The following is a 23,595-nucleotide window of genomic DNA, read 5'->3' on the forward strand; positions in this document are numbered from 1 at the left end:
TATACATTTAACATGTAACAACCAAATCTCGTTGGTTTGGTGCAAAACTATCCTAAGTCCATTTTTGTCGCAAATTGACTTAATGATACAGCCGCTATAATTAGAACGCGAACTACAGTGCAACACTATCCTATGTTAACTTTTTCAATTTTACAGTGTTTTAATTAGATAAGACGCATTCTATCCTAACTAACTACGTACTTTTATTTGTATTGAAAACTATTCTATGTCCATTAAAGGGACTTAGGATAGAACGATACTGAAATATACAAATTCACCTTGGTCTCTATACGGGACATAGGCTATGTTTCTATGGTAGTATTTTTGAGTTTGCGCGTGTTGCACGATGCAAACACGTGTCACGCGTTAAAAATCACTTTTCGAGGAAGTGCCTGCATAGCAGATTGTTATTTTGTTGTTTCTACGTTAAAATGGGCGAAAGAGCGCGAAAAATATTGGGTTTGCTGCAAGATAATGCTGGTACACTTGGTTCCAGCACAAATAGAAATACAAGCACAACAAAATCTAATAGTGAAATTGAAGGTAATTAATTAGTGAGTTTGTTTAAACAGTATTATAAATCATTTATTTCACAAGGAAACAACCAAACCGAGTTAACGAATGAATTCCATTTAATGCCGTTTTATGTACCGCACGAAACTAAAACAAGTGGCAATTGTGAGTTTCCTAATAGCAATACTCTAACAGAGTTGAAGAATGTATTTGATGGTTGGGAGTACAATAACGATAACTCCGAAAATAATGAAGAAGGTAATAATTACTTACGTTTTTTATTTAGTTTTCATTATTACACCTTTTCTAGGATTGAATAATGATTCATCTAAATCAGATGAAGACCCATATGCTACGGACAGTGATTCGGATTATGTTCCCGAAGATATAGTTACGATGGAAAAGGAATCGGATTCTATAGAAGTTGCACAAAACCATAACAGTAATAGCCCTCAAAAATCTGACATTGAGGAAGTAAAAAAGTCAAGTACAAAAAGGAAGAGAAATGAAAATATTTGGAAACGGAATGTAGCGAAAACTCTAAGAAATAGTGGGAAATCTTACGTAAACATAAGAAACAAGGTAGTTCGTGAAAGAAAATTAAAGAAGAGTTGTTCAGAAAACTGTCGACTGAAATGCCCACAGAAGATTTGTGAAAACATGCGTGAAAAAATTTTTGCACAGTTTTGGAAATTAGGTGATGTTGATCGACAAAGGGATTTTATTGCACGTTTCGTAGATTTTAAAGAAAAGAAGCGCGTACGTGTCAGAAATTCGACACCATCGTCTAAGGATTTAGACAAAGGAGAACCTGAAATATCAAATACTTCAGATTTAAGCAGCCGTCGAAGAATGACATACTTCTACCACTTCGTTTCAGAAGAAAACAAGCGAGAAAAGGTATGTCAAACGTTCTTTCTTAATACCCTAGACATAAGCCATCAAGTAGTAAAAACGGTCGCAAACCGACTTTCTGGAGTGGAGAACAATAATATTGTGATCAGTAAAGATCAAAGAGGAAAAACCCCATGTACGATTCGCCTTACTGATGAACAAAAAGGTATCGCAAAAGATCATATTAATTCATTTGAGAAAATTGAAAGTCATTATTGCAGAAAAGATTCAGCAAAGCAATACTTACATTCGTCACTAAATGTTTCTAAAATGTATCGAATGTACTGTGAGTATTGCGCGAATATAAATAAAGGTCCTATTCGTGAGTCTGCTTATCGTGCTATTTTTAAAAATGAATTTAATTTAGGATTTCATATCCCCAAAAAGGACCAGTGCGATTTATGTACGAATTTTGAACATTGTGTTGGCAAAGAGAAGGAAGTACTAGAAGCGAAAGTAACTAAACACTTACAAAATAAGGATGTTATAAGGACACAAAAAGAGCTAGATAAACAACGGGCCAATTCCGATCCTAATTTTTGCGTTTGTGTTTTTGATTTGCAACAAGTGTTACCATGTCCAAAAATTGAAGTAGGCCCGGCATATTATAAGTCAAAGCTATCAACTTTTAATTTAACAGTATTCGATATCGGTAAGAAACAGGGATATTGTTTTATGTGGCACGAAGTGATTGCTGCACGTGGGTCATGTGAAATAGGGAGCTGCATCCTTGCTTTTCTTAAAAGAAAGGCGCTGGAGGATAATTGCACAGAATTTTCATTCTACGCTGATAACTGTGCAGGACAAAATAAAAACAAGTTTTTATACGTCCTCTTATTGTATGCTGCGGTTACTTATAACTTGAAAATTACTTTACGTTTTATGGAGGTAGGGCATACACAAAACGAAGGCGATTCAATGCACAGCGTCATTGAAAGATGTGCCAGACGGATACCAGTTTACACTCCTGCACAATGGTATACAATTGCGAGAGTAGCTTGCATCAAAAAACCCTATATAGTAAAAGAAATGGAGCAGAAAGATTTCTTTGATCTAAAAAACTTGCTCTCAAAAACTACCAAAAATATAGATAAAGATGTACTGGGAACTCCTGGAGACAGCACGAAAATAAAGTTTGTGCAAAATTGGCGTCTGTTGCGTATATGCTAAAACATTTGTCAAATTCAGTTTCTGTGAAGGTTCTAAAGTGCGTTTATTATAGCTTTGCACATTCTATCATTAGTTACGCCATCATTGCCTGGGGTCATTCTACAGCAATGAAAAGAACGTTTGCCATGCAAAGGCGCTGTGTGCGGAATATTGTAAATGCTGGCTACAGGGAGGACTGTCGCAATATCTTTAAATCGTTGCAAATTCTAACAGCTCCATCACAATACATTTTTGACTCAGTTTTGTTCGTTCATAGAAATAAATCAAATTATATAACGCATAAAAATGTTCATTCTTACAATACTCGGAACAAAAATCAAATATATAATGATAGATTACGATTAAAAACGTCGCAAGCGGCACATAATTATTGGGGCCCTGTGTTGTATAACCGTTTACCTTCTTGTTTCCAATCTCTAAATGAACAACTCTTTTCCAAGAAACTTAAAACTTTTTTACGCGAAAATCCAATATATAACATCCAAGAGTTTTTAGATAACGACCTCAAGACTTTAACGCCTTAAGTTTTTTTTGTTGTTGTTTGTATTTTTTTTTGTTTGTTTGTTTGGTTTAATTGTTTTATTTCTAAATGATTTTTCATGTTATTTAATATTGTTCTATATGTCTCATGTATTTTATGTGTTTTATGTGTTATACGATTTCGACGGACGAGTGTAAGCATTTTTTAAATGTATTAACACAATAAATTACTTACTTACTTACTTACTTACAAATTAAATGGTCAGAGGTATCATGCGTGTCAGTAGATGTTCATCACCCGGAAGAAATTAGAGTAACTTACAAGTTAAATGAATATGAAGGAGTTATTAATATTGCCGATCGTGCGAGAAAGAAGTTAAACAAGCTATCAGAATATGAACTACTGCAGCTACGCAAAGATGCGATTCCCCTGAAGAAACAAAAGTATGATTCTTTAGTTTATCTTTGTAATCACAATTCAATACTAAAAGAATATCAAGAGTTCTTCATTAACTTACCACACGAAACAGTATAATATTAGTTTTTAAGATCTGCTTACAAAAAATTACGTTTTTATTTCTGGTGTATAATTTTAGTTTATTATGTTTGTTACATTTTGTGCGAATAAAAAAATTAATTTATAAATATATTGATTTTTATGATGACTGACGTTGTGGAACGCCATATTTAAGACTTTTGCAGATGATTGCTATTATTACTGTGTTTAACTTTCTGCATAAAGCATAATTTATGATTACATCCTCATTAGACCATTAGGACATAGGATACATTATGAGTATATTTCGTGGAAAACTAATATCCTATGTCCACAATTTTTGAATTACTACAATTAATAAAATAAATAAAAGAATCTACAGTTACCTATATTACAAACAATATAATAATTACGTTTTGAGTAAATACGGGAACTTATATGCAAGTAATTGCAATTTTAAATCTTTAATTGATATTTTCTCCAAATTGTTCATTTGTGACTTAGGATAGTTTTGCACCAAACCGACGATCTGTAGGACCAACCAGACCGCCGCCAGCGGCCGCGCCAAAACGCCTACTTTTCGTGCAACTTTTGGAAAATGCAAAAATAGTGCTCCGACATATCTATTTAATATATTTTTTCATTTCTTATCAAGTGGTGATATTGGTTTTTCATTTACACGGACTTTTTTGACATTGAAAAGTCACATGTGCTAACGGCAAATGCGGCAAAAGCATCAAAGTGAAAAAAAAAACAAGTGAGTAGTTGAATTTCACTAAAATTCAACGTACAATCAGAATATCCGATTGAAAATAATCTCATTGGCACCGTTACCGCAGTTTGGCATTGCTGCGATTACCGCAGTTCAGTGTTACCAACCTATATTTGACGAAATGAATTGATAGACACAAATATAAAATGAAATGCTCAAAAGCTTTTTATATTGTTTAAGAAATGATAGTAAATTTGAAAAAGTCTACATCTAAAATAATTTCCACACTCTACTCCTTCCTTTTTCATCACTTTACTATATACCTTCTTTCTTGTCTTGACTCGGGACGGGCCAGTCTGACAGTCTTCGTAAGTACCCGGCTGTGGGTTTGTGGATGGACCTGGTCCGCGGTCTGTGGATGCAGTGGACTGGTCTACTGCTACATCGGGTACTGGGGCATCTTCCATATCAGAGTTTGGAACAGAACAGTCCGACGCGCCGGCAACTGCAGTTCCTCGTACAGCCCTTCTTGCACGAGCATGCTACCAGGGAGAGCAGGGTATCTGGGGCTGGGCTTTTGAGGGTGGTAATAGGAACCAATGAGTTGCCAGGTTTCCTCCAGCCCCACTCTTCTGGTGACAAGTTTCTTCCTAGGCTTGCTGAACTTGGTAGAACGTCCTGAAGGAATGTTGACTAGCTGCGGCTTCTGTTGGCGGAAGAGAAGTTACGTTACCAGTGACCTTGTAGGCTGCAGTTACATAGCTCTTGAACCGCAATTTATCAAGAGTGGTTGTTTGGTGGTTCCCACCATACAATTCCACTAGAAATTTCTCCCCTACTTCAGTGATGAAATAGGAAAGAGTAGTGTTATTTGGTAAAACGAGGAAAGAGTCGAAGGAAAGATGGGGAAATAAAAGAGTGGAAATTATTTTAGACGTAGACTTTTTTTTGTTTTTGTTTTTGAACAACATCCTACTTAACTTAGTCATTTCTCCTCCTGTCACACTCTCCTTTCTCGGTTAAGAAAATATCACTCTAAATTTCAATTAACCTTCCATTAAAATTTCAATATTCCGAATTTTTAGGAAATTTTTAGATTTTAATATAAATTTAGGCCTGGTCAGGTATTGACTGCCAGGTAAACAATGTTTTGCTCCCGATTTAACAAGTCATGCAGTTTTAATGTGCCGTTTAGAAATTTAAAAATTCATATTTACATTCAGTATATGATTTAATTGTTTGTCTCTTTATAAGAAACACCCCATATATTATAAAACTTAGGGATTTTCACCGACAGTGTAGTTGGTACACTGTACTTTCTAGTGTACCTATTACCAAAACTTTTACCTGTCAACAAATTTAAAAATTTTAAAAATTTTCTTTGGCTTGGCTCTTTCTATCTTCATTCCTAGGAAATTTGAAACTGCACTCAGGTCGGTCATTTCACTCTTTCGCAAGACGCGCCTTCAGAATCCGCACATGGACAACCATTCCATTACGAGCTGGCTCACTTTGTACCGTGCCGGTTTCTTATCTTCACCTGGGTTTATTTTGAATAGCCATTTGTACGATATAGCATTTCATTCTTCCAGCAGGTTCGACAAGGTTCAGGTTCCGTCCCATCGTTCAAGGTAACAAACGAAACTGCTCTCTGGTTTGCCAAATTCGCCTTCGATTTCGGCTTCTCCTGATTGGTGCTCCAGGTCTACAACGTATTCCTTGGACACCAGATGGACATCATAACAACAATTTGCACAATTTATCCTGCTTCTCGAGTGCCACCTCCTTCTGTACGTACATACGCTGAATCGCCCTCCTGCATCCACAATTGCGTGCCGTCTCGCTGCACGCTATAAGATTCCGCTCCTCCAGCAGCACCCGCATCCGAAACTTGCAGGCGTTGAAGTTCGACCCGTCAAACAAGGGCAACAAGAACCATTCGTTTTTCTCCTCATCCATATTCCCAACACTTTTACGCACACCACGCGGTTGGTGGGACCCGTAACCTAAAGTGTTGTAGGATAATTTGGATGACTAAGAATAAAAATACGTCGACGAAAGAAAAATGCCTTTTCCTTTAATAGAAAAACAAAACGGTTTACTACATTAAGCTACATGGAAATTGTCATGGGCGCAATTCAGTGCTTGCACTCTCTCCAAAAACTACAATACCAATATTAGACCAAAATCAAATTACCTCAAACTTACGTACCCTATAAATGGATTTCGGATTGCTGTATAGGTAAAAGAACTAGATTAAAACCATCGACATATAGAAATTGTCTGCGCGTGCCAATGCTAAGCGCATATAGGTACCTACTGCAGGCGATCGACAGGGGAAACCCTCTTTATTACGCTTATGTTGGTCGTACTGACACAGCAATCTCGATTGTATACGACCTGCAGAAGCGCAATAGACAGCTTTCCTCTTAGTTTTCCCTTCTCTCTTATCTGCAGTACTCGCGCTTAGCATTGGCACGCGCAGTCCATTTCTATATGTTGATGATTAAAACAGATGGCACAACCTAAAAGGAAACGCACTTAAGTAAACAAGGAATCAGATAAATATAACTTTACTTCGGGAAGATATCAACAATTCTCCTCATTCACGTAAATACGTTTAGATAAATAATTTAGACAATGTTAACTTGATGACTCTAGAATTTTCTATTTCGCAAAATATGCGCGTGTCATTTCAACGACAAAGGCCATTCCCCGGTATACTCTGATTTCTCTAAATTTTTCGCCATTTACACCAACTACACTCCTACCACACTAAAGGCGCATTCAGTCAGTTACTCAAACTAAGAGTACATTCAACGAAACAACGGAACGTTATATGCAAATTGACAATCAGAAAACATAGAATGCGTCCAGAAAGCATTGCACTTTTATCTGCCACGGATGTACACCGCAAAGAATCCGAATAATCCAACGTTAATTAGATCAAATATTGCTACAGACCGTCGTTTGAAGAAAATTAATTATATTAGAAAGGAAACATTTCCGACAACCAATTTTCTACCTCTATTAGTTAATTCCAAAGTATACTTTGGCTAATTCATTTGGGAAGTGTACGTTGAAAGTTTGTGTACTAGGGGAACAACGACCATTCGTCTTATTTGCCTGCCACTGCTGCTACCTAAGCTGTTAAGAATCTAATTTTGTTAATTCTGCTGCAGTTGACATTCCTGGGGCTTCGTGAAATAAGATATTAATGGTATTAGTTATATTAGTTTAGTTTTTTAACAAAAATTCCATTTTGAGGTATAGGTATACGCAAATAATGAATGGTTCGATTGAAATATCAAAAGTTGAGAATGGGAAAGATTTCACAGTTACTAATTATGATAAACCATTGTATGGAAAATGTGTTTTTATTCAATGGATGAACGTATAACTGGGGATTCTCCCAGTTCTGCTTACAGAAATCCTTTTAAGACAATTTCATAATGCAATTCCGGTATACAATATATCCTCTTAAATGGACTATATCAAAGCATGAGATACATATAAACCCCATTCCCCCGTGTTTGTTGCTTTAGTATTCTGTGCCCGCAATCGAGAGAGTCCCTCGTGCAACCAAGGCACTTTATTTGAGGTTCTGCTTTCTTTTGTGGGACAGTTTGCCTCACAGGCACCTTTGATGGCCATGCAAAGGTTTGATTCCATGACCTTCGGCCGAGTTATTGACTGCTGCGGGTCATTTCTCGAGATTGACCTTTAGATTCTCTCTATAGAGTTCCTACTTGGTTCTTCTCGGATCTCTATACACGGCTACAGCCGCTTCGTTTGATCTAATGTGAAAACGAATACCATACCATTTGTCTACTGAACTGCAGTTATGCCAATTACCTCCCTTATTATTGACGAAGGTCCCTACTTTAGCTGTCTCTAGGTTATTGTTGAAGACTAAGCTCTTCTGTTGATGTCGGTGCTTCCCCACACAATGTAGTTCGCATTGGCACCACATCCGAGAAGGAGTTGCCATCCATGGTTTGAAATGGTTGATGGAGGTGCTTGGTATCCTCCCACAAAGGCTGCACACCTAAAGACTGCCAGCATATGCTCCGCAAGGCTGCCATCTGGGTCTCGGGGGAACCTGGCGACCTGTTGGCGGACAAGCGACGCTTGGAGATACAGAATTCCTGGGCACAGATATGCAGACGCATTACGATCCGAGAAAGCTAATAATTGTGGCTGCGGATGCCTCAAGTTACGCAATTGGAGCGAGTTTACTACACGAGTTCCCAGATGGCTCTACTAAGCCGGTCACTTATGCAGCAAAGTCATTCAACGAGGCCGAGAAAAACTATCCACTGGTGGAGAGTGGGAAGCGCTTGCTCTGGTATATGCAGTCAAGCAGTTTCATAAATATATCTACGGAAGACACTTCGAGCTCCAGATGGACCATAAGCCGTTAAACAGCATTTTCGGCCGTAAGACGGGCATCCCAGTCCACACAGAGAATCACCTGAGACGCTACGCTCTTATAGACCGGGAGGCAGCGTACATAGTAACTAAACCATAAGCGACAAAAAATTCGACAATGCAGGCTGAAAGTACGTTGAAAACTAATAATAAAATCACTCGTCTGCCAGTCGTAAGTGGCAGCATTAACTTGGGGCGGCGCTGAATAGGTGACTTCTTTAAGTGATCAACTAAATTGTCAAACTATAAGGGTCACGGAAAAGATTTGTATCAAGAAATCCCATTTTTTCCATAGTTTTCAAATATGCTATGGCAGACGATTTCAAGTGCAGTGTTGGTAGCGAAAGACGCCCTCCAATGTAGGGAAAAACACCCCTGAACTAAACCATGAGGACCGTATAAAAATTATACATAAAAAAGTCCTCTTTTTGTCACTACTTTAAAATACATCCTGGCAGACGATATTAAGTGTAGCTTTAATAGTGGTAGACGTCGTAGAAGTTAAAAAATTTAGGTATAGTAAATCCCAGCGAGTGCGAGCGTGTGAGAGATAATCGCGGGAAGGCATAACGAACAGAGATAGCTATAGATTTACGCACCGCTTGGAGTTACCAAACGAATTAAATTAGGGAAAATAATAAATTTTTGGCGATAAGATTGTCGGTATTTCTTGAATTCTTCTCAGACTGAGAAACAGAAAACTTGAAGAGAAAAGAAGATAGATCTTCAGCTCGTTCTAAACTATCCTCTGACTCCAGTTTCGTTGTCTCTATGCAACATTGATGGATCGATGATTAAAATCGACAAGTTTGTTTTGCTGAAACTTTTTCGGAAGTATGATTTCTTCATGTGCTCCTAGTCCATCGCCAGTTGTAGATGTTGTTTTAATCGATGGATTATTTTTTTTGCATCTTTTAAAAGATCTCCGGTAAACCTTTGAGCGATTTTCTGAACACATCCTCGGCAAAATTTGTGCTGTGTCAGCGAGAGAAGGTAATCTTACTTTTGACAGATAGTTACCCCTTCCATGAAGGACGCAGAACATGATCGTTGGGATCAAAATAAGGAAAGATTACAATCCTACTCAATTCGTGTTTCCACTCAGAAGCAGCCTGCAAATTTCATAAAACCACTTCGCAATGATAGCTCAAAAAGCCTCTTTTATAGATTACTTATACCGTTCATAGGCAAAAAAGACCTGTTGTGCTTTACTTGGAACAAAGTTGTGTTTGCCACATATGAAGATAAGTGCTATAAATTTGTGGCAAGGGAAGATGATGTAAAAACTGAATTGTGCTGCAGCCACTAAGAGGCAGATTCTCGGATAATTAATTTACCATCTTGATAAACTACCAAGAAGTAGTAAAGTCATTATCAGCGCTTCCGATATGGATATTGCTGTTATTGCTTTGGGAAATGTAAAATTGACGCTACCATCAAGGTATAGATGGAAGTAGGTCTCTTTTCCAATAACACGCAGAAATTCATAAATCTTCGAGAGATTATCGTGAATTTGGGTTGTTGATGTGTGTAACGCGCAGGGTAACACGTTACCGGGTTCCCACGCATTTACCGGATGTATGACTTGTGTATGGTCCTCATGGTTTAGGTCATCGCAATTTGGGCGAATGCCACCGAAAAATGTGTGAGTTTGTACAATCCGTTTGATTGAAGTGGATGGAACTATGTGAATCAGAAGTTTCGAATCAAATGGTTTGAAAGATCTCAGTAGTCAGTATCCTATCGCTATCTCTGTTGGTTATGCTCTTGCGCGCTTATCTCTCACACGCTCGCACTCCCTGGGATTTACTATACCTAAATTTTTTAACTTCTACGACGTCTGCCACTATTAAAGCTACACTTAATATCGTCTGCCACGATATATTTTAAAGTAGTGACAAAAAGAGGAATTTTTTATGTATAATTTTTATACGGTCCTCATGGTTTAGTTCAGGGGTGTTTTTCCCTACATTGAAGGGCGTCTTTCGCTACCAACGCTGCACTTGAAATCGTCTGCCATAGCATATTTGAAAACTATGGAAAAAATGGGATTTCTTGATACAAATCTTTTCCGTGACCCTTACAGTTTGGTAATTTAGTTGATCACCTAAAGAAGTCACCTATTCAGCGCCGCCCCAAGTTAATGCTGCCACTTACGACTGGCAGACGAGTGATTTTATTATTAGTTTGCAACGTACTTTCAGCCTGCATTGCCGAATTTTTTGTCGCTTATGGTTTAGTTACTATGTACGCTGCCTCCCGGTCTATTACGCTTCTGGGGTATGACTTCAGTATCAAATACATCGAAAACGCCAATTTTGTATACGCTGACTTCGTATCTCGACTCATAGGCTCTCACGCCAAACCGGGTGTCGAGGATGTCTTTATCGCGGAGATTCGATGGAAGACATCGCGTGCGTACGTGACGCTAATAAGCCCCCCAGGTACGATCCTGAAATGAATAGAGAATATATTACTCCAAATTTCATGATTGTTTTTCAGTTGGTAGTGGTGTTCTTAACATTCCCGAGTGCCAACTTTAATTTCTTCAGAGGTTATGTGATTTTTTCACGATTTAATAAACTTTAAACAATTATATACAACTATACTATCCTTGCATGTGTTTTTAATTATACCATAATAGCAGTAAGTAGTTCTCTACTTGATATGTTGCTAAGTAGCACATCATAAGGGAAAAGCGTTCCAAGTTAATCGGTGATCGCTATCGTAGAGGCGATCCATGGAAAATGCGAGAGATATTCCTTCCCCTCTCAACTGTATAAGGGGGCGGATGCTAAGCAGCGATTTACACAGAAAAGGCATTCAAAGTTAATCGGCAGTCGATACGAACGAATTAGTATTGGCAGGAAGTGCCCGGGTTTCCCCTCTCCGTGGTCGATACAGAGAAGTCGATCTTTGCCAGATGCAATAATGTAACCTTCTCTACCCAAATAATGTACATTAAAGGGTTTAGACTGTATACGCTTCAAAATTAACTGAATATTGATGACTACATTTTACAAGAACCTTACCTTAAACTTGTTGAGATAAATAGGAACACTGAATATTTTTACATAGATCAGTTGGCATTGAGGGTTTCAGTAATTGTTTTAAATAAATTTGTCAGTGTATTTTTTCTGACAAATAAAAGAAAGAATATTTTCATTATAATCTTGTTTTAACTACGTGTTCACACATGTAACCAGCTGATACATATTAAGAAAGCTGAAACGGCAATGGAGGCTTGGCAAAATCTAAAAAAGGTTCACGTCAAAAACACTCTAAGTACAAAAGTGTGTCTGATGCGAAAAAATTGCCGTCTTAGTCTTGAACAGAAGGGTGATATGGAGACACACATAGCTACGCTAACGGACCTGGTAGAAAGGTTGAATGGAATGCAGGAAAATGCAGTTCTGGATGACCAGTGGTTAGTGGCAATTTTATTTAGCAGTCTCCATGAGGAATATGAAACTCTGGTCACTGCTCTGGAGGCGAGGCCGGATGAAGATTTGACCCTGGATCTCGTAAAAGGAATATTGATTGACGAGTGGCAGAAAAGAGTGAATCGTGCGAGTGGTGAAAACAGCAACGGGACAGCTTTGCATACTACAACAAGAAAAGAAAATGATAAGTGCTATTTTTGTAAAAAGGTGGGTCACAAGAAAACAAGCTGCGAAAAATGGAAGAAATGGAAAGAAAATAGGCAGAAAAACGGAAAGCAAGATGAAAAATTCGTTAATAAGGCGCACTGTGTGGTAAAAAATGACAATGAATCATTCGATTGGGCATTCACAGCAGGCAATCTGGCATTTCCGGGTGTTTGGATTCTTGATTCCGGTGCGACGTGCCATATTTCAAACAACCGTGATTTTTTCGGGTCCTTTGACAGCAGTGTCAAAGAAGATGTTAGTGTTTGCTAACGGAATGAAAGTAAGATCTACTGGAAAAGGATCCGGAAAGTTAATCGCAGTTGATAGCGCGGATAGACGTCGCGTTATTACGGTTGATGACGTGTTACTGGTAAGAGAAATGAAGGTGAGCTTATTGTCAGTGAAGAGACTAGTGAGCAAGGGATTTGTAAACCTTTTGTGAAGAATCGCTGGTTGCAAATATACTTCTTGTAAAAACACAGCGCAGAAAAACATATAACAACTATTTATTTAACATACTTTGAAACATTGAAAATTTTGTACATTCGCGTGGAAAGTCAAGAACGTTATGCTATTTCTCAATTGTAACTAATTACACACCCTTACAACATTCTTGAGAGCAGAGGGAAATAACGCCTTATTATTGGCTGACCAGTTTTACAAATTGTAACCGACACTTAAATTAGTCACAAGGTTAAATTCTTATGGGCTATTAGTGGACAAAGAAAGTTAGAAAGAAAGTTTACATAAATACCTTAAATTTGAACAGGATTCATTGTGAACTTTGACGCGAAAGGTGCTACCATTAGTAGAAACGGGACTGTAGGTGCGGTGGCTGAATTGATGAACAATTTGTTTGTGTTAAAACTCTATAATGAAAATGTGTCGTTGGTGACAGCCCACCGAGTGCGTTCATTGCTGGCATCGTAAGCTTGGACATAGACCGTGACGCTGTAAAAATGATTCCGAGATTGGCGAACGGAATAAAATTATGCGAGTGTAACTGTCCAGAGGACTGTGAGGTGTGTATTCGTGGGAAGATGCATCGAGTTCCGTTCCCAAAGATTTCTGGGAGCAAGTCGACAGGTGTGATGGAGCTTGTTCATACGGACGTATGTGGTCCGATGCGAACGGCAACTCTTGGCGGAAGGCGCTACTTTCTAACATTTATAGATGACATCAGCAAAACTACAGTCGTTTACATCCTGAAACGAAAGTCGGAAACGTTGAAAAAGCTACGAGAGTACGTCGAGATGGTCAACACCAAATTCGGTAAGAAGCCGAAGATACTTCGCTCAGATAGTGGAGGTGAGTACACTGGGGAAAGTTTTAAACGATTTTTGAAAGAAAATGGCATTGCCAGTCAGTTCACCGCACCGTATTCGCCACAACAAAATGGCATTGCGGAACGTAAAAACAGGTATCTAATAGAGATGGCTCGGTGTATGTTAATCGAGGCCGGATTTGATCACCGGTTCTGGGGTGAAGCCATAACAACTGCAAACTATCTTCAAAATCGTCTCCCTTCTCGTACAATTCCTGTTACGCCATATGAACGCTGGCATGGAGTAAAACCAAATCTAAGCCACGTGCATCCCTTCGGCGTTGATGTTTACTGCTACATACCGGAAGAAAAGCGTAGTAAGCTAAACGAAAAAGCGAAAAAGTTGAAGTTTATGGGATATAGCGAGGTGTCGAAGGTTCTGTGCAATCTCCAGAAAGAGTCACTTCATCAAGCGGAATAATTGTTCCATTTTTGACAACGGACCCATCTGAGTGTGAGCAACACGAAGTTCCCATAGCGGATGAGGATGAAGAAGACGTCTGTCAAAATGCAATTCCTATTGTTGAAGAAAATACCTGTAGAAGGTCTGCTAGGACAACGAAAGGACAACTGCCTGATAGATACGCTTGTGCGGCAGAAACTGGAGTTCAGGAGGAGCCGAGAACGGTGAAAGAGGCGCTGTCTGGGCCAGATTGCGACAAGTGGAGGAAGGCCATGCTAGAGGAACTTGAATCAATCCGTGATTGTGACGCTTGGGAGTTGGTCGATGCCCCATGTGGAAAACGTACGTTGGGGTGTAAGTGTATTTTTAAACTCAAGCGAAATACGAATAACGAGGTAATAAGGTTCAACGCACGACTAGTAGCTCTAGGCTATAATCAACAATATGGAAAGGAGTACGACGAAGTGTTCGCACCCGTTGTTCGTTAAACAACATTTCGGGCACGGATGTCAGTCGCGGCAAAGCGAAGAATGGTCGTAAGGCAGTATGACATAAAAACAGGGTTTCTAAACGGCGGCCTTGAGGAGGAAATATTCATGCGACAGCCGCCGGGGTTCGTCGTCAAAGGATCTGAAGACAATGTCCGTCGTTTGAAACGGAGCCTGTATGGATTAAAGCAAAGCGCTCGTTCATGGAACAATAATCTTCATCAAGTATTGGTAGACGATGGCTTCAAGCGAAGCGAAGCTGACCCATGTTTATATAGCAAGCAGGTTAATGGAAAACGATGCTACATCCTAGTTTATGTAGATGATTTAATCATTGCTAGTGAGGAAGAAAAACTCATCACGTTGGCCGGAAGGATATCAGAGAGAAACTTCGAGATTGTGAGCTTGGGAGAGGTTCGGAATTACGTCGGTATCGAAGTGGAACGCGATAATGCTGGGGATTTTCATATTTCGCAACGAAAATATGTAACGGATATCGTGAAGTCAGGTGGTTTGGAGGATGCTAATTCATCTCCGACTCCCATTGACGTGGGATATTTCAAGCCAAATACTGAAGACAAGCCACTTCCTGATAATACGGAGTACCAACAGCTGATGGGAAAATTGCTTTTCGTGGCTGTTAATAGCAGGCGAGATAAAGCTGCTCCTGTATCCATTCTCAGTCGTAAACTGTCGAATCCTACGCAGCGTGATTGGAATGAACTGCGAAGAATTGTACGATATCTGAAGGGGTCGATCAACTTGAAGCTTCGTCTAAGCAATCGTGGCGATGATTCTGGTTTGGTTGGATATGCTGATGCGGATTGGGCGGAATGCCGAAATGATAGAAAGTCTAACAGTGAATTTTTATTCAAATTCTGCGGCGGTACTAAAGGGTGTTTTTTAAGCCCGATAGAATTTTAAACTTGAATAAATAATACAAAAAACAGCTTTTGAATAAAAAATCTATGTTTTTTCACTACTAGCGTCTGATGACATGATTATTATCCTTTTTTCCACTTGTAAAGTAGGCTTTCTCGGCATTTGTTCAAAGTGGTTAATAATTTTTTATTATTAACTAGTAGTCAATAATGAGAACTGTCACGCTGTCACTTTTAGAAAACACAACCCGAAATTTCGCTCAATGAACGTTTAGACAAGTTCTCTAAAACGAATAATTGCCACCATTCGCAATTTCCAGAGAAATTACATACCTAAAATTATCACATTTTGAAAAAATTCGAACGAAATTACTCTTTGAAAAATCTCAATGACAGAACAAAATACGGCCTGTTTGACTTGTACTTCCACGTACTTGATTGACATGTTAAATTAAGAAACAAACAATTCTGTCCAACCGTTAACTCTCTTATCAATATAATATGTTAATTTAGAGGATTTCAAGTGCTAGTAGTGAAAAAAATAGTATATATACCACGGTAGAGAAGTCTATTATTGCCTTCGCACCTTACACCCCTCGGCGCAAGCGCCTCGAGATGTAATCTTGGTGCTCAGGCAATAATAGTGGACTTCTCTACCTTGATATATAATGTACTATTATTGGAAACATCAAAATATGACATTAATATTAATAGTATATTATATACCACGGGACTGAAGTAGCACTTTTAATCCCGAAGGTAAAGTTTACCTGAGGGATTAAGACTACTACTTCAGTCGCAAGGTATATACGATATTTTTCGTACTTCCGAAACTGAAACACTTAAGATGTATGGAGTTAGAGAACGCGTTCTTTTAAAAAATCGCTGCTTAACAAGTTACCATAGGAACGTTGCGTTGGTACGACAAACCCTATGCTATGGTAACAAAAATAATTTGGAAACTGTCATTGCTATCGTCATAATTTTGGTGGTGGGTGGTGGGAAGTACGAAAAAATTATTTGAGGCATATGGCCACCGCAGCTGTCTCTGACGAAGCGAATTCTGTAAGTCCAATTTCGGGTCACTTTTTCGAGCATTGGTGCCATTATGTTATTAATCGTACGAACAGTGTTGGCTTCCAAGGCGTGCAGGGTTGCTGGTTTATTAGCAAAAACCAATGACTTTACGTAGCCCCATAGGAAATAATCAAGAGGCGTCAAATCGCAGAACCTGAGTGGCCACTTGACAGGTCCATTTCTTGAAATCAACTTGGAACTGCTCTAAAGCCCAGAACGCCGCAATCGATGATCTTGTGGCTTTAATTCCTGCATCAACTGTATCTTATATGGATGTAGCCCAAGATCTTTGTGCAAAATTTTCCATGTAGTGGACGGACAAAGCCCTACCTACTGAAACAGTTTTGGATTTTCTTGCACACTTTCATTTACAGCGGCAATATTCTCTTCAGTGCGCACATTTTTTCCACATATTGGTGTTACTGCATCCATTAGAGAAAGGGTGGTACGTAATCTTTCCACAGTCCGACGAATGGCTATTATAGTTCAGATGGACGATTATGTATGCCGTAAAATTCACGAAAGCGTCTATACGTTTTGCGAATCGATGACTGATTTTGAAAGTCAATTTGAATAATTTGATAGCGTTGTTCAAGAGTGAGTCTATTCATGATGATTTGTCACACTATACTAAATTTAAATATCATTAATAATGAGCAAACTGACACCTGATTTCACAGCCATCGCGATGGAAAATTCTATCATGCTTAAAAAAACACCCGATATATCATGGGCATGCCGCAAGCAGACCTGTGTTTCATTGTCAACTGCGGAGGCTGAATTTGTCGCCTTGTCGGAGGCATCACAAGAGGCAATATGGATTCAATGACTTCTACATGATCTCGACGAGGACGTTCAAAATATACAGCTTAACGAGGATAATCAGTCTTGTCTGAAAATGCTGCATAGTGAAAAATTTAGTAACAGGACAAAACATATTGATACAAAGTACAATTTTGTCAAGGACTTGTATCAAAGGGGAGTAATCTAGTTCATGTACTGTCCATCGGAAATCATGGCGGCTGATTTGCTCACCACCAAGCCTGTGGTACGCGTTCGAGTTCAACAGTTTCGACGATTGAATGGACTGGAGGACTAACAAGCCAGTGTTGAGGAGGAGTGTTCAGATAAATAGCAACACTGAATATTTTTACATAGATCAGTTAGCATTGAGAGTTTCAGTAATTGTTTTAAATAAATTTGTCAGTGTATTTTTCTGACAAATAAAAGAAAAAATATTTTCATTATAATCTTGTTTTACCTACGTGTTCACACATATCTTTCTTCTACAAAAAAAACTGAGGTTCTAACCTTGTGATGTGCTTGCTCTATTCAACTTAAATTAAACGTCAATTTTTAATATATATTTTATTCAATTGGCTAACAATTTGTTAATTACACAGTCAAGTTAAGTATAACATATTAATAAAAAAAATTGTGTGTAGACTGTGTTTTTCTCCCATCTAAATGTGCTGGAAAGCATTGCTGCTACCTACTATTCCGGACAGCACTTGGCTCCAGATTTGCCGTCGGCGGTAGTGCATGGCTCGCTAAAAAAGGAAACAAACTGTATTTTTATGCGGATAATGTAAATGATATTGTACATAATACGGTTTATAAATGTAACATAATAAGACCGGATTAATATTATGTAATAGTAAAAAAAATAGTACTTACATTGGTTTAAATCCCTTAGCACATGGTGGTTTCTCAACGCACACGCAATCAGCACAGTACGCTACTTGAAAAGCTACCAATGCTAGGATAAGAATCAAACCCACGAATTTCATTTTTAAGCTGTAGTATTGCGAACGCTCTACTTAGTGTTAGTGGTAGGATGTCCACAGTTTTATACTAATTCCAGGCCTTCTCCCTTCTAGTGATTTTACTCTCTGAATTAAGTGTGTGGATACCAATGATGATAAAATCGTAGTCAATACGCTTATCAGTCAGATAAATGTATCGAAAGACAGAAAGACAGGCTTGAATCTCATGCACGAGGAGACCTAGAGTATATTGTTGTTTAAATACAATAAAAAATAACCTCAAGTGGTCAGATAAAATGTAGATATTTATTTCGAAAATATATATTTTTAGTAGCGTGATGGTTACTATCGAGGTTACGATATGACATTTATAAAGGGTTCTTTATGCGATGAGATTCCCGCAAAATATTTCAATGTGCTTCTTATGGAGAGAGCAGGTGGAGATAGTGGGTGACTATTGCCCTCAGAAAATTTCAACCAATCATATTAATGCATATTACAGAAATCACCTAGCAACAGACAAATATCCCCGAGTATTCATGCACTTGTGCAATACCCGCGGGTATTGCTTATGTGTAAATACCTAAAACGAAACTTAAATAAATAATTCCAAATCTTATTAACGAAAATTACAATTTGTAAAATGGCAATTTGTAACTGAACCCATGCTTATTTTCGGTTTCATGATGCTTTTTGAAAAACCATGTCTTTGAAAGGATCGAAACAAACATTACTTGCAAAATTGTTGTCGGGCAATAGTCATCCCGTATATCCCTCGTGCACGCCAAATACCAGATCTGAGTATTTCGCTCGTGCACTACGTTCACTCGCGAAATATTCAGGTATTTGGCGTGCACTTGGGATATAATACTTGAATATTCCCAAACCGAACATAGGGAATTAACAAGGTTTTTTGTAGGTAGATGTTAACTTAAAGGGTTTATAATGACATCAATCGAAAGAAGATTTTTTCCTCGTCTAATAACGAATTAGTTCATTTTCAGGTGTATTTCTCAATTCTCATTATTCTCAAAATTAAATTCGGCAATAAACCCAATTACCAAAATCATATTAAGCCATGACTAGGAAGACAAAAAGCAGATTCAAACGTGGAAATCAATATCAGTTTATGGCAACTTGTATTAGTTTTTTTTCTAAAATGCGGTTCACTGAGGAAAAAGTATTTATAATAAACTACGTTTACAGCTGAAATAGTTACTCTAGTACCCGTTATTTGTTTTCCGTGCATTTTAATTAGCGTCCCATTCCGTCTGTGTGAAAATCTAGTTCAATTCATGGCTTAACATGACTCTGCTAATTGGATTTATTGCCGAATTTTTGATAAAATAATGAGAAATACACCTGAAAATAAACTAATTCGTATATCATTAGATGAGAAAAAAATCTTCTTTTGATTGGTGTCATTATAAACCCTCGAAGTTAACATGGAGAGCAACGATCTGCAAAAAACGTTTTTTTCCATTTCCACGGTTTTAAAATATTCACCCGGTATGTATACAGGGTGATTCCTATAGTACCTGCCACCGTTTGGGAGCGTGTAGGTGGTGCGTAGGGGAGTATTTTGATATAGGACACTTGGGGTCGGAAATCTAAAATAAGGGTGCCAGAGCCAAATTTACCTTCTGGAATTTCGCGCCTGTAGGTAGGCAACCCAACCGGCCGGCGGTGCACACGGAGCGATCTCAGGCGGCGATGTGTGGCTGACACTTGATCAGAAGAAGACTTGTTCCAAATAAAAAATCACTTTCCAGAATTGTCCCATCTATATAACGCAGCGAACCGTTATCATTTATTACTAGCCAAAAATACTAAAAAGGCCTACTTTCAAACCCAAATACTCTACTCAGATACTGCGGAAAAATCAGTATGGTCTATGGTTAATGCCATAACAAACAAGTTAAAAAGTAATCGTAAACGATTTACATAAAGCGCATTTCCACTTGCATTCATTTCCCATTTATAAGATGCAACTTCTGTTAAAATCGTAAAAATCCGGCCACAAATCTGAAAGATAGCGTTGCACATGGGCAATCCATTTTTGACGTGTTACTTCAATTTCAGTTTATGAGAAGAATTTCATTTCAATGCTTTTCTAAATAAGAAAGTTGGAACTGCGCATGCGCAAACCTAAATTTTAAAACTAATGTTAGATTTTCCTTTGTTCCAAGCGCCTAAGTATCAAATTTCACTTAAATGGTGCCATAGATAAAAAAGTTGGCACTGCGCATGCGCAAAAGAAAATTTTGAGACTGGCGCTCGATGATCCTTTATTCCAAGTGCCTATGTATCACATTTCATTTAAATTCTTCCATAAATAAAACAGTTGGCACTGCGCATGCGCAAAACCAAATTTTGAATTTGGCGTTTGATTTTCCTTTATCCCAAGTGCCTATGTATCAAATTTCGTTTAAATTCTTCCATAAATAAAAATGTTGGCACTGCGCATGCGCAAAACCAAATTTGAAACTGGCGTTTGATTTTCCTTTATTCCACGTGCCTATGTATCACATTTCATTTAAATTCTTCCATAAATAAAACAGTTGGCACTGCGCATGCGCAAAACCAAATTTTGAAATTGGCGTTTGATTTTCCTTTATTCAAGTGCCTATGTATCAAATTTCATTCAAATACTTTTATAAGTAAAAAAGTTTGCAATTCGGTTTATAAATGGTCGAGATGCGAAAAGGGCACTGTGAATTTTGAATCGATTCGATTCAACTTTTGGCATTGCGTATTATATGGCTAAAGCTATGCCCATATTAAATTTCATGCAATTCAGTTCATAACTAACGGAGATGTAAAAGCGATCGAACATTTCTAAACAAAGTTATCGTTCACACGGACAGATAGATGGACAGACAGACAAAGGAACAGACGGACAGACCAGCATGCAGACGACAGATAGCAATGCAAAATTATAAACGATCTCTAGGATCGTTAATAAACGGCAAAAGTGTAAAATTATAGAACATGTAAAAAAAACGGTTTTTTGTTTTTTTTACAATAACTTTTTTTGTAAGCGGTACAGAAAAAATTCCTTCCTTGGTACAAGACTCGACACCATAACGAACCAAATAGCGAAAAAAGTAGAACAATAGCTCTTAAGATAAAGAACTAGTAGCGTCGCAAAACGAGCGGACGGACGGACGGACAGCCGGCCGGCCGGACGGACGGACAAAGTGGCCACAATAGCGCGTTTTTTTTTATATTTGTGGAAATGCGCTAAAAAACTACACGCGCCAAATAGTTATTTGTTTCATTAGTACAAAAAATGTCAGGACCTTCCGAGTCCCGAACACGCATTTTTTGTACGAATAAAACATAAAATTTTTTCTCCAACCCCCTTTACTTTAAATTATATTCGAATTTAGATTCAGTTCACAGTTTCACTATACTAGATTGAGAACTTCTGCTTTCTTGTCCTCACGTGTCATGCCACTCTAGTATTTAGGTTAACTTATAACCTATTCGTTCTTACTTCTCACCTCTCGCGACTTTGTAGGGAGCAAATCTAAGGTAGCATGTTCTGCCGTTTTTATAATCTCTGGCGGAGTGCTATCCATGTCCCTACAGTTTCAGTCATTTCTATTGTATACAAAATTAATATTCTTTTTGTATTGAAATAAAAAACTTACCATACAGTTTTTTAATTAAAATTAATTGCAATTAACTTTTTCAAATTTTGAATTCAAAATGACAGATAATAGTGCAATGTGTCTTAAGTAGATGGCGTTACGCGCGACGGCGGGTTGTATACGTATTAAAATTACGTTCACCGAATATGTAAATTACGTTACACATGGTTTAAATAAAAATAGCGAGCATAAATCATTTCAATACATGTATGTACATACGTATAGGTAACAGCATTATTTGTATTGAATATGCAAAAATATTTGATTTCTACGTATAGAAATATCTTACAACCTGCAATGTAAAACGATGTCAATGTGACATATCTCCGTGATAGTAATTTTTTAATTGGCCAACTTTCAAGGTCAATTTCTTTTTGGTACTAGGACCAAAAGTATCCACTTTTTGTACAGTTGCCATGGTGATAGCGATTAATCCGCAAAACGCCAATTTTACGTATCGAACACTGTCACAAAATAGCGTCTTATTCAGGTGGTTGGAGAAAAAATAACATAATGATAGATGATAAGGGGGTAATGATTAATGATTCTGCTAACATTGCCGATAGATTCAATAGGTTCTTCAACAGGGCTCCTTCTAAAATCCTAGAGAAAATTGACAAACAAGGTAATTCACTGTTTAACATATCCTTGTCACTTAACCAATCAATTCTATTCCTTCCGTTTAACACCGGTGAGGTGGTAAGCGTACTTAATAATAAGATAAAGAATAAAACCTCATTTGGTCCGGATGATGGCGTTCCGCAGTTCTTAATCAGAAAGGTTTCTACTGCAATTGCTGAACCTTTAACGCATATAATTAATCTATCTTTTCAAACAGGCAGATTTCTAACGGTATTAAAAACCAGCAGTATAAATCCAACTTTAAAGAAAGGAGACCCAAAAACATGGAAAACTACAGGCCCATTACAATGTCGTCTGTCTTTTCAAAAGTTTTAGAATGCTGCTTCTTAACACGGCTACAACATTTTATAGATAAATTTAAGATTTTGTCGCCCAATCATTTGGTTTTCAACCCGGTAAATCCACAACTGATGCTTTACACTCCTTTTAAGGAAAGTTAATTGAACATATGGACGCGGGCGAATGTCCTGTCTGGATTTTCTGTGACCTTAGTAGGGCTTTTGACTGTGTACATATTGACAGACTGTTACATAAACTGGAAAATTATGGAATTAGAGGGGTAGCCAAACTTTTAGAGTCAATATTCGGTGTCATTACGGTGGCGAACGTGACGTGCGAGTACTAATCGACAACGGATCTCAAAGATCCTATACAGGGTGGTGCCTAGCGCAACGCAGCATAGGGATTTCAATGGTAATTTCTTTATAGTCAATTACTAGCTCCCCTAATTATTTTAGAGTAAAAGTCTAAATACGTTTTTTTTAGAGAAAAAAATACTGCATCTGTTCATACTTTTAGTTATAATTTTCCATTTTTCAAAAGCGTAGAAATCGACAAAATAAAAAATTACATTTTTATAAATCAGTGATCCTTTGGAATCTTTTAACAAACTACAAGCGCATCGCATCTAAGTTATCGTTGTTTGACGTCGAACGATTTTCATATTTAATTCTGTTACAACTATCCGATGCAAGAAAAAGCGGCAATTGGGTAATGTTTTTTTAGAGAATGT

General features: G+C 37.9%; 1 protein-coding gene and 1 long non-coding RNA gene across 2 annotated transcripts; one reads left to right on the forward strand and one right to left on the reverse strand.

Annotated features, from left to right (window-relative positions):
• The first annotated feature begins 273 nt into the window (after positions 1–273).
• LOC116160073 lies at positions 274–3,296 on the forward strand. The gene is made up of 3 exons (XM_031473207.1): positions 274–543; positions 598–771; positions 824–3,296. The coding sequence occupies exons 1-3, from the start codon at positions 432–434 to the stop codon at positions 2,575–2,577; spliced, it is 2,040 nt and encodes a 679-aa protein (XP_031329067.1). The 5' UTR covers positions 274–431; the 3' UTR covers positions 2,578–3,296.
• Positions 3,297–17,872: 14,576 nt separating this feature from the next.
• Positions 17,873–18,417, reverse strand: LOC116160077. The gene is made up of 2 exons (XR_004143124.1): positions 18,197–18,417; positions 17,873–18,069 (listed from the first exon to the last, which is right to left on the reverse strand). It is a non-coding gene; the product is annotated as an uncharacterized LOC116160077 (long non-coding RNA).
• Positions 18,418–23,595: the final 5,178 nt, after the last annotated feature.

Source organism: Photinus pyralis, unplaced genomic scaffold, assembly GCF_008802855.1.
Source record: "Photinus pyralis isolate 1611_PpyrPB1 unplaced genomic scaffold, Ppyr1.3 Ppyr1.4_LG1, whole genome shotgun sequence".
Taxonomy (NCBI): Eukaryota; Metazoa; Arthropoda; class Insecta; order Coleoptera; family Lampyridae; genus Photinus; species Photinus pyralis.